The 15,131-nt window shown below is 34.8% G+C and overlaps 1 protein-coding gene and 1 pseudogene across 23 annotated transcripts in view; one reads left to right on the top strand and one right to left on the bottom strand.

The window, feature by feature from the left end:
- MEF2A (myocyte enhancer factor 2A) overlaps nt 1–15,131 on the bottom strand; it is a 167,645-nt gene that overhangs the window by 84,621 nt on the left and 67,893 nt on the right. For 18 of the 23 annotated variants that reach the window (XM_023622122.2, XM_070249676.1, XM_023620750.2 and 15 more), the window contains exon 2: nt 11,561–11,752. The exons of 4 other annotated variants lie outside the window; for them this stretch is intronic. In XM_023622122.2, coding sequence (XP_023477890.1) covers nt 11,561–11,614 — 54 coding nt within the window. In that variant the 5' untranslated portion in view covers nt 11,615–11,752. Of the gene's footprint in view, nt 1–11,560; nt 11,753–15,131 lie in introns of those variants that run through there. One more of the 23 variants, NM_001317255.1, reaches the window with a different exon arrangement.
- Nucleotides 14,247–14,384, top strand: LOC111769786 (U2 spliceosomal RNA; annotated as a pseudogene).

Below are 15,131 nucleotides of genomic sequence, written 5' to 3'. Positions count from 1 at the left end.
ATATAAGCCAAAAGAAAGGTATAGCTATATTAATACGAGACAAAGTAAATTTAAGACAAACATGCCTTATTAAGGACAGAGAAGTTCAATATGTACTGAAAAACTCACCAAGAAAGTATAACAACTTTATATATGTATGAGCCTAATGAAATAAGTCCCAAAACATATTAAACAATATGTATTAAACTAATAAAATATAGAGAGAAACTGACAAATCCACCAATTGTGGTAAGTTCAAGTATTGATAGGTCTCAATGAGCCAAAAACAACAAACAAATGACAAAGAATATAGATGAATTGAACACAAAATGAGACTGACCTAATAGACATGTACAGAATCCTGGATCCAACAATTAAAGAATACACACTTATCTCAAGTCCACTTGGAATATTTACAAAAATTGATCATGATTTAGGAAATAAAGCAAGCCTTAAAAGATTTAAAAGCGTTCACAATATATTGGTAAAGACAATATATACCACTATAAAACACTGTGGTAAGTCCTATCATGAAAGTGTTTACAAAGTATTTTGATAACGACTAAAAGATGCTATCTGAAACAGATAAAAGATATACAGAATTAATATCCAGAATATATAAAGAACTTCTAAGAAAAAAAAAGATGAACAACTCAGCAGAAAATGGGCAAACCATAAAAACAGGTAACTTTTCACCTTCATTAGCCCAGAAAAAATGTAAAATAAATGAAAAAAGAAAGAGAGAAAGGAAGAAGGAAAGGCACAACACATAGGGATATAGGGGTTCCCATAAACTACTGTAGTGTATTCAGTACAATCACTTTGGAGAGCAACCTGAAAACGTCACAGTAAACGTATAATGGACACACTCAACCCAACAATTCCTTCTCTAAATATTTATCACAGAGAGATTTTTACCCATGTATAAGAAGACATGTTCACAAATGTAGCTAATAGCATCATCTTTAACAGTAAAAAATTGGAAACAACCTAAGTGTTCTTTGGTAGAAGTTCTGATGAATGAATTGAGGTATATTCATTTCTACAACTGATTGTACTAAATGAGTTACACAGATAAATCTCAAAAACACTACATTGAGTGAAAAAGCAAGCGCAGATGACAATGTTATTATGTAAAATTTTTAAGGCATGTTAAAACAATATTAAATAATATCTGCTGAAATAATAAACATAAAGAAAATACAAAGTAAATTAACGATAGGGGTTACTTTCAGGAAGGAAAGATGAGACTAGGAAAAATTACAAAGGATCGTAAATTTCTAGCAGCAAACGTCAGAATTGACATATATTACTTTTGCATAATAAATGTAACAGTCTTTGCTGTATTTTACCTTAAAAAATATATAAATTTTTCTCTTTTCATTTATTTTAAAGTATATGAAGATGTCTGCCTCCAGGTTAAGATGGAGTAACTGGCGTAAGACCAAAGAACCCAGTGAGACCAACTAGAGAAACAGGATAAAATACAACAAATATCTGTTTAAAGACATCAGAAAGCTGCTGAAGCAAGAAGGACTGAAGATGCCACAACTCTAGAGGGGTGAGAACCTTTAAGAAATGAAACGGTGTTCTGCAGCTGCTTTTCCCCTGCAGGCATTTACTGATTCTGGGTACAGAGAGACTAAGAATCTAGCCTTTGTTTGGGCAGTGGGTTGCCGCTGAGAGATAGAGAGCTTTTGTCCTGGGGGTTGAAGACGGAAAAACTGAAGACTCCAGGGGCAAATATACCAGTGAGAAGGGGAGTACGAACTGAAGTGATTGCTCTGAGGCTGCGTACGGTAGAAGGTTAAAAAAAAAACCAAATAAGCAGAAAGCTTCAAAAAAGCAGAGCAGCGTTTTCTGTAATCTTCCTATGCTGAGAAGACACGGTTTCAAATTTAAGAAATGTCCCAACGACTGCGCCCAGTGAACACTCTGGGATCAATGTTGAAAGCTTTGGAGGGCTACTCCCGAAGGAAGCCTCCTTAAAGGGCTACCATAAGCTTCATCAAAACTGCAACCTATCCTCCACTCGGGTCAATTCCTAAGTGGTCAAAGATATTCAGAACCTAATTTCAATGGCTAAGTAAGAAGAAAGGGTGAACCATTTCTACAGGAAGGTAACAATATGGAATATCTATAATATCTCTCATATACATGTCTGACAGCTCATAAAAAACGACTAGATAAGTCAAAAGAAAGGACTATGTAATCAAAAACAAAGGGAAAAAGGGATCAGATATCAACCACAAGCAATCCAGATAGGTAAGTTGGCAGACAAGGCTATGATTAATATTTTCAAACAAACAGTAGAAAATATAGAGAAAATACACGAAAAGATGAGCCATTTCACCAGAAAATTGAAATTTGTAAAAAGAAAAATCAAAAAGAAATTCTAGAATTGAAACTATAATACCAGAAATTAAGACCTTACTAGGTTGTTTTAAGAGCTAATTTTTTAAGAGCAGGGAAAGAGGGGCTGGCCCAGTGGTGCAGCAGTTAAGTGCGCACGTTCCGCTTCAGCAACCCAGGGTTTGCTGGTTCGGATCCCAGGTGCAGACATGGCACCACGTGGCACACCATGCTGTGGGAGGCGTCCCACATATAAAGCAGAAGCAGAGGGGCATGGATGTTGGCTCAGGGCCAGTTTTCCTCAGCAAAAAGAGGAGAACTGGCAACACTTAGCTCAGGGCTAATCTTCCTCAAAACAAAAAAGCAGGGGAAGGACTACTAGAGCACAGAAAAGAGATTACTTACTAGAAAACGGTCACTAGAAATTAACATTCAAACTAAAAGACAAGAACAAAGAACAAAAATTATAGGGAGAAAAAAGCATAAGAAATACACAGGACATAGTTAAAAGGTCTAAGTTCATGTAACTGGAATCTCAGAGGAGAAAGGAATGCAGCATAAGCAATATTTGAAGATGCATATTCCTGGGTACACCACAATAAAAAACTTACTATCAAAAAATCCTAAAAGCAACCAGAGGGGAAAAAAGGTACATTATCTTAAAAAAAAAAAAAAAAAAAAAAAAGAAAAAAAAAAAGGGGCTGGCCCCGTGGCTGAGTGGTTAAGTTCGCGCGCTCCGCTGCAGTCGGCCCAGTGTTTCGTTGGTTCGAATCCTGGGCGCGGACATGGCACTGCTCATCAGACCACGCTGAGGCAGCATCCCACATGCCACAGCTAGAAGAACCCACAACGAAGAATACACAGCTATGTACCGGGGTGCTTTGGGGAGAAAAAGGAAAAAATAAAATCTTTAAAAAAAAAAAAAAAAAAAAAAGAAGACTCAAAGTTATCCTCTCCACAGAAATAAAAGTTGAGAGACAACTGCTTCAAAGTATTAAGAGACTATAACTGGCAATCTAGAATTCTATAACCAATGAAAATAACTTTCAGAATGAAGATGATGCAACTCAATAAAAAAAAAAATTGAGCAAAGGATTTGAATAGATATTTCTCCAAAGAAGATACACACAGGGGCTGCCCCCATGGCCGAGTTGTTAAGTTCGTAAACTCCGCTTTGGCGGCCCAGAGTTTCACTGGTTCGGATCCTGGGAGGGGACATGGCACTGCTCATCAGGCCATCCTGGGTGGCATCCCATGAAGCACAACCAGAAGGACCTACAACTAGAATATACAGCTGTGTACTGAGGGGCTTTGGGGAGAAGGAAAAAAAAAAGATTGGCAACAGATGTTAGCTCAGGTGTTAATCTTTAAAAAAAAAAAAAGAAGATACACAAATGCCCAATAAGGATACAAAAAGATGCTCAGCATAGTCATTAGGGAAATGTAAATCAAAACTATGAGTACACACGTACTAGGACGACTATAATCAAAAAGGCAAGCAATAACAAGTGCTGGCAAGGATATGGAAAAATTGGAACTCTCATATATTGTTGGTGGGAAGCAAAATGGTGTAGCCAATTTTGGCAAACAGCCTGGCAGTTCCCCAAAACGCTAAACTTAGAGTTACCAGAGTAACTCTAAGGCCCAGTAATTCCATACCTAGGTATACATCCAACAGAAATGAAAACATATATTTACACAAAAATGTGTACATGAATGCGCATAACAGCATTATTCATACTAGTCAACAAGTGGGAACAACCCAAACATTCATCAACTGATGAATGAATATAAACAAAATGTGGTATATATTTATATAATGAAATATTCAGTCACAAAAAGGAATGAAGTAGTGACACATGCTACAACATGGATGAACACTATGTTAAGCAAGAGAAGCCAGTTACAAAAGATCACACATTGTAATGATTTCATTTATATGAAATTTCTAGAATAAGCAAATCTATAGAGACAGAAAACAGATTAGTGGTTGCCTATGGCTGGGTGTACAGTATGTGGGAGCAGGGATTGGAGAGTGACTGCTAATGAGTATTTGGTTTCTTTCAGGGGTGATAAAAATGTTCTGGAAGTAGACAGTGGTGATAGTTGTACAACTCTGTGACTATAGTAAAAAAGCACTGAATTGTACATTTTAAATGAGTGAATTATACGGTATGTGAACTCTCTCTCAATAAAGCTGTTTTTCAAAGGGTGGTAAAACAAAGACATGTTCAAATAAAGATAAACAAAGACCTGCTTAAAAAGACTAAGATCACATAACGGGATAAAAAGTTGAAATCTTAGAAGAGATTTGCCCTAAATAAAGAATAACGAAAGTTTTAAGTAAGAGGATATAAGAAGATATACCATGAAATACTAAGAAAAAGAAAGCCGATATAAGATATACTAATATAGAACAAAGTCAGCTTTAAGGCAAACATTATTACTTGTGAGAAAGGACATTTCATAATGCTAAAGGAGTAAATCACCAATAAGATATCGCAAGCTTAAATTTATACGCAACTCATAACATAGCTCTAAAATGCATAAAGTAAAACCTAAAACAACTAAAAGAGAAAGAGACATATCCACAATCTTAGCCAAAGACATAATACAGCCCTAGATTATCTATCAGTATTTGACAGAACAAGCAGCCAAATAATCAAAAAAGTACAGAAGATCTGAAAAACACAATTGAGCACCTAATCTAATTCTCTCCCCTCGTCCCAGCTCCTCACATACACACATCCCTGTAACCAACAACATGGTCTTTCAAGTGCAAATGGAACACTTAACAAACTCACCAAAAGTTGGGTCCTAAAGCAAGCTTCAACATACTTCAAACGACCACAATCATTTGGAGTAAGTTCTCTGGACATATCAGAATCAAGCCAAAAATCAATAATGAGGGGCCGGCCCAGTGGCGCAGGAGTTAAGTTTGCACGTTCCACTTCAGTGGCCCAGGGTTTGCTGGTTCGGATCCCGGGTGCGGACATGGCACCGCTTGGCAAGCCATGCTGTGGTAGGCATCCCACATATATAGTAGAGGAAGATGGGCACAGATGTTAGCTCAGGGCCAGTCTTTCTCAGAAAAAAAAGGAAGATTAGCAGCAGATGTTAGCTCAGGGCTAATCTTCCTCAAATAAAAAAAAGTTAAAAAAAATCAATAACGAAAAAATAACTATAAAAATCTCTAATTTCTTAGAAATTTAGCAATACATTCCTAAATAATCCATGGGTTTAAAAAGAAATCTCAGTATAAATTTGAAAATATTCTCAACAGCATAATAATGCAGATAGAAAATACTAAAACTCGTCACATGCAGTTAAGTCAGGGCTTACGGGGAAAAATGTAGTTCTACACGAATTTGTTAGGGAAAAAAGGAAGGCTGAAAAGTCAATTACTTAAGCTTCCATCTGAAGAAATATAAAAGAACCACTGTCAAAAGCAGAAGAAAGGTAATATCGAGAAAAAGCAGAAATAAATGAAATTTAAAACAACTATATAATAAAGACACCAAACTAAAAAAAAATCTTTCTTTGAAAGGATTAATAAAACTGATACACTCTCAGCGAGACTAATCCATAAAAAAGGACACCAAGTAACAATATAAGGAAGGGGAAATAGAACATAAAAAGAGACTACAAGCAATATGAAGAAAATAAGAGCACATAAACCAGTCTTCAATAATACTGACAATTCAAATAAAATACACAAGTTCCTTGAAAAACCCAACTTACCCAAATGGCAGAAAAAGTAGAAAAATTTGAATCACTCTTTATCTATTAAAGAAATTAAATATTTAAAAAAATTCTCACACAGTAAACTCCAAGTATAAATAGATTTACTAGCAAAGCTTTCCAAGTATTTAAAGAAGAAATATATTATGCAAACTTCTCCAGAGAATAGAGAAAGAAAATTTCCCAACTTGTTTTATAAGGCCAGCATAACTTGTCATAACCTAACAGTGACACTAGGAGAGAAAAAAATTACAGACCAATCTCAGTCGCAATACACACACTTGCAAAAATCTAAAATGTAATCTAAGCAAATCAAGTGATAAACAGTCACCTCTTGGTATCCACAGGAGATTGGTTCCAGGACCCCCACGGATATCCGCCTTTGCAGATGCTCAAGTCCCTTCTATAAAATGGTGTGGTATTTGCATATAACCTATACACACCCTCCCATATACTTTAAATCACCTCTAGATTACTTATAATACCTGATACAATGTAAATGCTAAGTAAACAGTTGTTATACTGTGTTGTTTAGGGAATGGCAAGAAAAAAGTCTGTACATGTTCAGTACAGTCACAACTGTCATAGATATTTTGATCCATGGTTGGTTGAATCTGTGGATACGGAACCTAAGAACACGAAGGCGACTGTATATAAAAAGGCAATACATCACAAGCAAGGTTTATTTCAAGAATGACACTTTAACTTCTGAAAATCAACCAACGTAATGTACCACATTAAAGAACAAAAGGAAGAAAAATACCATAGAATCATCCAGATAAAAGCTGAAAAAGCATTTGATAAAATTCAATACCAACTCAGGATAAGAACTAATGGCCTTAGAAATAGCAGGAAACTTTCATATTCTGATAATGAGTATATTTTTAAAAAAATTCTCAGTAAATATCATAATTAAAGGTCAACTATTTGATGTTTTTCTCCAAAGGGTGAGGATGAGACAAGGATGTCCACCACCTCCACTTTTATTCGACATTGTCCTGGAGGTCCTAGTGAATAAAACAAGATAATGTAATAAAAGTTAAAGGATTTTAAAAAGAAAAAATAAATCCATCACTGTTCACAGACAACATAATTGTTTACATAGAAAATCCAAATGAATGCACATATAAACTATTAGAAATAAGTGAATTTAGCAAGGTTGCTGGACACAAAGTCAATATAAAAAAAGTGAACTATACTTCTATACACTTAGCAACAATCATATAGGAAATAAAATCAGGGAAAAATGTAATACTACTAAAAAAATCCAATGCCTAAGAATAAATATAACAAAAAATGTGTAAGACCTATACACTGAAAATTATCAGACATTATGGAAAGAATTAATGAAAACCAAATGGAAGGTGAACATATTCATGGATTACAAGACTTATAATATTGTAGATTTCAGTTCTCCCTAAATCAATCCATACATCATATGGAAAAAAATCTCAATTCTAGTTAAGCATTTTTGGTTGTTTTCTTGGGTGAACATTGACACTTCATTTCATTTAGAAATGAAAAAGGGCAAGAATAGCCCATCAGTCCTGCAGAATATAATGGTAGAGAACTTTCACCACCAGATATTAAACTATAGTAATTAAAATAGTGTAGAATTGAACAAGAATATAAAACAAACAAATGGAATAAAATAGAAAACCAGCCCCACACATATACGGTTACTTGATTCATAACAAGGCAACCCTGTCACACAATAGAGAAAGGATGGTTTTTGCAATAAATTGTACTGAGTCAACCAAATATCCACCTGGAAAACAACAAATCTTGACCCCTACATCTCAAACCACACACACACAAATAAATTTCAAATGTGTAACAGATCTAAAACATGAAAGGTGAAACAACAAAAAAATATCTTCATGGCCTTGTAATAGGTAAAGATTTCTTAAACGTAACGCAAAGAGCATTAGCCATAAAGGGAAAAAAAGGAAAACTGGACAAAATTAAAATAACGTTATTCATAAATAAACAAGATTAAGAAAGTGAAAAAGCAAGCCACGGTGTGAAAGAAGATATTTACAATGCATATGATGGACAAAACACTCAGATTATATATAGAATGTATATTAATTAATAAGAAAAAGGCAGGCAGCCCATTAGAAAAAAAATAGGAAAAGAAGTGAACAGATAAGTTACAAAAGAAGATATCTAAATGGCCAATAAAAATATGAAAAGGTGATCAGCTTCATCAGACATCATGGAAACTTAAAATGCTACTATTGCTCACCTATCAGAATGGTCAAAATGAAAAGGACAATACCTAGTATTAGTGAAGATTTAGAGCAGCTGGAACTCACACACACTGCTGGAAGAGTGTAAATTATAAATTAGTACAACCGTTTTAGAAAACTCTTTGTCAACTGCTATAAAACCTGATGACATATATACTCTACGACTTAGCAACTGTACACCTAGGTATATACGCAAGTATTCATGTATACCAAAAGACATATACAAGAATATTCAAAGCAGCTCTCTTCATAATTGTCCACAAAGTAGAAAACAACCCAAAAGTCTATGCACAATAGAAAAAATAAAAATATACATTGTGTTCTAGTCACACAGAGGAATATTATACATCAATTAAAATGCACAAAATATATCTACATGCAACAATAACAATGATGAGTTTCACAAACAATCTTATGCAAAAGAACACATGCTGTTCATATAAATTTGACAACAAGCATAACTAATCCATAGCATTAGATATTAGGTTAACGACCTTCCTTGGAGCAGGGTGATGATGACTGGAGACAGGACAAAGAGTGTTTCTGGGGTAATGCACTGGAGTATGCTGGCTACATAGCCATATTCTTCTTCTTCTTCTTCTTTTCTTTTTTGGTGAGGAAGATTGGCCCTGAGCTAACATCTGTTGCCAATCTTCCTCTTTTTGCTTGAGGAAGATTGTCGCTGAACTAACGTCTGTGCCAGTCTTTCTCTCCTTTGTATGTGGGACACCACCACAGCATGGCTTGATGAGTGAGATGTAGGTCTGTGCCTGGATCCAAACCTGTGAACCCCAGGCTGCCAAAGCGTAGCATGCAAACTTAACCACTATGTCACCAGGCCAGCCCTTTTAGCCACGTTCTTTCTGTAAAAGTTCACTGAGCCACAAATTTAGGGTGTGTGGGCCTTGCTTTATGTTATACCTTAATACGAAGTTTACTTTTTTTAAAGAAGTTGTATTAGACCAAGAAGGACAAGCAAAAACTTTCACTAGAAGCTTCCAAATGGAAGGGAAGTGAAAGCTTCCAAGTGGAAGTGAAGTGAAGAAGTTCTTTAAGTACATAATAGTGTCACTCCCAAGATTTTTCATTTGCTGTTTCAATGACTTGAAGTGTGATTTTATCTTATTAGTTCAAAAGCTCTAGTAATTCAAAACTCTATTTGCTTTACTTCCTTCGGTAACTGCTCCTGAACTACTCCACCACCAGAAATTGTTGGTTCTTTCCATAAATTCTCCCATCATCTAAGCTTACTTCTATTTGCCATATACTTAAATCTCCTATGTAGACTATATATTTTTAATAAGTTCCCAGTGCCTAACACAGCCTCTCGGATATAGAAGGTATTCAAATTTGGATGAATAAATGACATCTCTTCTCTTCTGCATAGAAATAATTTTTCCCCTTTTAATGAAAGAATAATGAAACTTTTAACTTAAAATCCACAAACTCAAAAATCATTAAAATTAAGATGTCCTTTTAATTTATGACAAATTGTGCCTGTGCCGAATCTAACCTGAAAAGTAAACTACCCACTACCTCTTCTACATCTTTTCTGCATTCTTTGCCAAAATCATCTCAGGAGAAATTCAGATACCCTTGCCCCATTTGGCAACTTGGAAAGAAGCTGTCTTAACAGGTAAATTTAAGGTAGGAACAGGCTAAGCTAATTCTAGTTGCTGAGCTCTAATGGCAGGCTCCATCTTTTTAACAAGCGCAATTCTTTAACTTAAAAAGTTCCATTACACAGTCACTTACATATTCTTAGTTCCCCTTTCTCTCTAAACATGTAGCATCCTTTCCACTGGAAGAGCCAGTCTATCTATGCTCAATTTAAACATGACTCTTTATGGGATAATGAGACCTCAGGAGATCTTACGTGCTTTGCTACTTCTCTGCTTGTGTTACTCCCTTATACTGCGTGTGTTCACGAAACCAGTCCCCACGCCTCCCGTACATGTCACAATCTTCAGATTTGTGGAGGAAAACTTACTTGCAGCCTTACTTAGCATCATTCCTTTGGAATGATGGAATGTTTATTTTATTAGTCTTCCCTATTTAATTCAACTTCATCATACTGTGTGAGCCTTACACTTTAGCTAAGGAATCTTAAAGAGCTGAAACAAGGGCCTGCTTCAATTCGGTCTATCAGCAACACTAATCATTCCCACTAACTTCTCTACCAGATGCTCAGTTGAGTTTTGTCTCCAATTACTTCCATATTAACCAGGTGAACTACTACTCAGACTTTGCAGAACACATCTTCAACACTGTTCTGTTCCTGGTAAGCTTCCAGATAACAGCTGTTCTTGAAACACTTCCTGGTATGCATCCTTTCCAGAGACAGCATCTCTCCCTCCTGCATATGCTTAATAGTTTCTTAACAATATTCTATGAAATTATTTTTCTTTCTTTCCTTTAAACCAAGGAGTTGGCAAACTTTTTCTTAAAGGGCTAGAGAGTAAAGATTTTACGCCTATGGGCCATATAGTCTCTGGGGCAACTACTCAACTATGTTGTAATGGGAAAGCAGCCACAAACAACACATAAACAAATGCGCATGGCAGTGTTCTAATAATTTTTTATTTATACAAACACGCAGCCAGCCCATGGACCATAGTTTGACAACTCCTGCTCTAAACTCTTACAACTTCTGGTCTTCATATATCAGCATCATTATAATTATCCTGAATTTTTAAGAGTTTATTGAAATTGGTACTGAAAATTAAATTCAATATATTTTATCAATTAAAACTAAGACACGTAAGAAAAATTCTCATTATTTGTTGATCAGAAAACTTAACTGATCGGAAAACATTCACCGATAACTATAGTTAACTCAGGTATTACCTAATTATGAAAATAGAGGTGATCATTAAAATAATGATCAACATGTAGTAAACTAACAATCAAACAAACAAATGTACAAAACACTAAATAAATTATGATAAATTTATATAACAAACGGTAGTGGTGGAACTGTGGTGATTTTACTTCTCTTTCTGCCTATGTTTTCTACATTTAACATATATAATGTTTATAATAAGAAAAAAAGTTTCCTTAAAGCTCAATGATATAAAGCCAAAACTTTCTGATTGCTAAAAATTTTAATTTAGTCTCGAGATAAAAATATTTAGACTTGAAATTAAATTTAAGAAAAATTCAAACATTCTATCCTATGCTCCTTTAAAAAAAAATATTTACATCAATTAAATAGATAAATTAAAATTTTCATTTACCTGTCGGTTCCTTTCATCCATTATGCGTGTGATTTGTATTTTCTTCCGCCCCATTTTCAGTCACCTTTCCTTTCTTATATTCCAAATATTTAATTCAAAATTTTATTTTCTTCAATACCCTAAAGCATCGTACACAGCTTCTATTATTTCAGCTTCTAGTCCAAGGGCTACAGCTGAAATTTTCTATAAGATCTAAAAGAAAACACAAATTAGAAAATTTAAGTTCTATAAGTTTGCAAATCATGAAATGTTATACAAATTTCAAACGTGCTTTATGCTGCAAACAGAAAGCATTATTAGTTGAAATTTCTGGTTTTATAAAATTAGTAAATAAGTTGAAGCCTTGTTAATTTTACCCCTAAAATATCTCTTGAATCTTTTTGTGCCTCTAGTTCTGGCTAAAATAGTGCAATTACAACCTTTGAGTTTTTCTGAATGCATACAGTAACAGCAAGAAGTGCCAACACTTGAGATTTTTCTAGGTGTCAGGCACTTTTCTAAGTACTTGATATGTCTTAACTCATTCAATCCTAACTGCAATCTTCTGAGTTACTTATAATTATCATCTCCATTTTATAAATAGGGATACTAAGGCACAGAGATATTAAGTAATGTGTCCAAGGTCACACAGTAAGGGACAGAGCTTACAAAGTCAGGGAGTCTGCTCCAGCACTTCTCCTGTTGAACATTACAGAATATTCTTAAAAGTTTCTGATGGCCTCCATGTCAAAGGATGAACTAATAATCTGTGGATAACCCCAATTTGCCTTTACAAATCCTTCTTGCAAATTGTCCTGGCCGCCAGAATAACTACTATTTGTCAAGCCACAAAGACACTATATGCTTTCCTAATAACATACACTTGAATGAAATACTACTTCTTTAGCCATTTGATGAACTCCTCAGTTATCAGTTCAAATGTCATCTCCCTGATGAAGCCAAGACCAATTCGTCTTGGTAGAATAAACCATAGCACCTTTGTGAGTATGTGTGTATAAATCACAAGTCCATTTTCCTCTGAGACTGTGAATCCTTCAAGAACAAGGATTTTTTATTCCACTTATCTCTATAGTAAAATGACTGGCAATGACATAATCTGTCGTTCTCTGAAGGATAGTTGTGTCAAGAACCTAGCGCTTCAAAACTTACATAATAAAATATTTACAGAATAATGGGAGACCAATGCTAAAACACTTGCAATAATAAATTCTCAGGGGAATTTTACTGAACTATTTTTAATATTGTATATGTATACCTATAAAACTTCAATTGTACTGTGCAAATTCAGTGTTTGAGTAAATCTGGCTTTTGCTTAAAAGCAATGAGCTTTTCAATTCTTATCACTACCATCATTATCACCAGCATGGCATTTTTTACATATCTTCCCTTACTCATTCTTTTATTTCTTCATTCATGTAAACATTTAACTGATCATCTACTAACAACTTATAATGTATTAATTGATCACCTACTTGAAAAAAAATGTGCTTCCAAACACTGAACTAGGCACCCAGGATAAAATGGTCAAGAAAAAAGGATGAATTCTGATCTCACAGAGTTCACAGTCTAGTAGGGGAAAACAGACATTAATCCAACCACCATATAAATGAGTTTGTACAATTCAAAGTTGAAAAGTTCATTTACTTCACCTAAATTAATGGGTCAGAGAAGGTTTCCCTGAGAACATGCCTCATACTCAACTATGAGCGTGTACATATTAGGCAGACAGAATAGCATGAGCAAAAGCCCCGTGACAAGAGGAAACAAGAAACATTAGAGGAACTGAAAGACAGCTAGTCTCTGGAGGGAACTAACCAAAGAAGCAGCTGAGCTGTAGAATGCTTCTGTTTTCTCAACAGACTGCAATGTAAGCAATAGAAGTTGGCTTACTCCAAATCATGTTTCCTAACAGATCACACTGTATCTAATTCCCATTATGAAAACTTGCACTGTAGGAGGGAAGATAAATATCCACACATTTCACTGCAGAGATATTAAGCTAATGTCTATAAGGTATATGCACTGTATTATCTTGTATAATCTGAAAAATTCTGAATTCTAGAACAATCTGAGCATTTGGCTTTTGACAATGGTGGAGTGGGTTGCTTCAAACCAACCTTCCTCTGAGAACAACTAGAAAAGCAAAACTAAAGGTAATCTGTTTAAAACTACTAGAGAACTTTCGAGACAGTGAAAATTTGCAGGGCTGAGATCGGGAAGAAACAGATGAGACCAGACTTTAGACTCATTTTCCCCCTAAAGTCATTTGTAGATTGTTAAAACATTGGCTGCGAGACTGAGAAGCTAAGCAGATCTTTCAAGAGATGTATGGGTGGTAAAAATTAGACTCAGGGCTTGCCCCAGTAAATGCACTAGGAATCTGGAGGGAATCCAAAAGATTACACCCTAGGTATAAAGGTAAATCAGAAATAGACCAGGCCACACAAGAAGGGAAGTACATCTCAATCCCTGATTAGATTAAGGTAATCTGGGCTACTTGGTCTCATTAGCCTAGTTGCATGCCAGTAAAATCTCAAAAGATTTTAGCAAAAGTTAATCTTATCAGCAAAAGAGATAATATCAATCGAGAAATTCAGATCACCTTATCATTTTTCACATAAAAAGTCCAAAAGTAAAAAGCCAGTCAAGACCTGACTGAAAACCAGGATTTAACAATGGCAACAGAATTGCTTCTTGGCCTTTTGGCTAAGATCAAGTATAGTATCTGTTCTCATCAATTTAAAAATGGCAATATAAATAGACCCATAGTAGATCCAGATAATGGTGTTATCAGAAAAGGACTTTAAGTAATTTAATATGTTCAAAGAATTAAAAAACAAAGAATTTTAGCATACAATAATAAAAATATGGAAAACATACAACTGAAAGATACAATTCTGAAAACAGAAATTAAGAAGTCGATGAATAAGTTTAACAGTAGGTCAGATACAGTTGAAGAAATAATTAATGACCAAAAAGACAGGAAAGAAGAAAATACCCACAGTGAAGCCCAAAAAGACACAAGAACAGGAAATACAGAAAGGAGTGTGAAAAAATGATGAAACATGAAGAAAAGATCCAAAATATGTGTAACTGGAGTCCCAGAAAGGAAGGAGAGAAAAAATGGGGAAGAAGAAATATTTAAAGGCATAATAGTTAAAAACTTTAAAAAAGTGATTGACATCAAGCCACTGATTCACAAAGATCTACAAACCTCCAAGCTAAATAAATACAAAGAAAACAACAAATAGACACAAAGTAAAAGGGGAATGGGAAGGTAGAGAGACAAAGACTCAGACAGAGAGAGATCTTAAAAGTAGCCAGAAAAATTTTAAAAAGATTTAGGAATAACAGTAATATTTATAGCTAACTTCTTTATATAAATAAGCCAGAAGACAATGAAATGATATCCTCAAAGTGCTGGGCGCAGGGGAAATGACAAACTAGAATTCTATATCTAGCAAAAAATCTCCAAGGCAAAAGAAACATTTTTAGTCAAACAGAAATAGAGAATTTGTTATCAGGAAACACTAAAAGGACTTCTTCATGTAGAAGGGAAAAAAAGATCCCA

This window comes from Equus caballus, chromosome 1 (genome assembly GCF_041296265.1).
Source record: "Equus caballus isolate H_3958 breed thoroughbred chromosome 1, TB-T2T, whole genome shotgun sequence".
In the NCBI taxonomy this organism is placed as follows: domain Eukaryota; kingdom Metazoa; phylum Chordata; class Mammalia; order Perissodactyla; family Equidae; genus Equus; species Equus caballus.
This window is presented reverse-complemented; position numbering and strand designations above follow the sequence as displayed.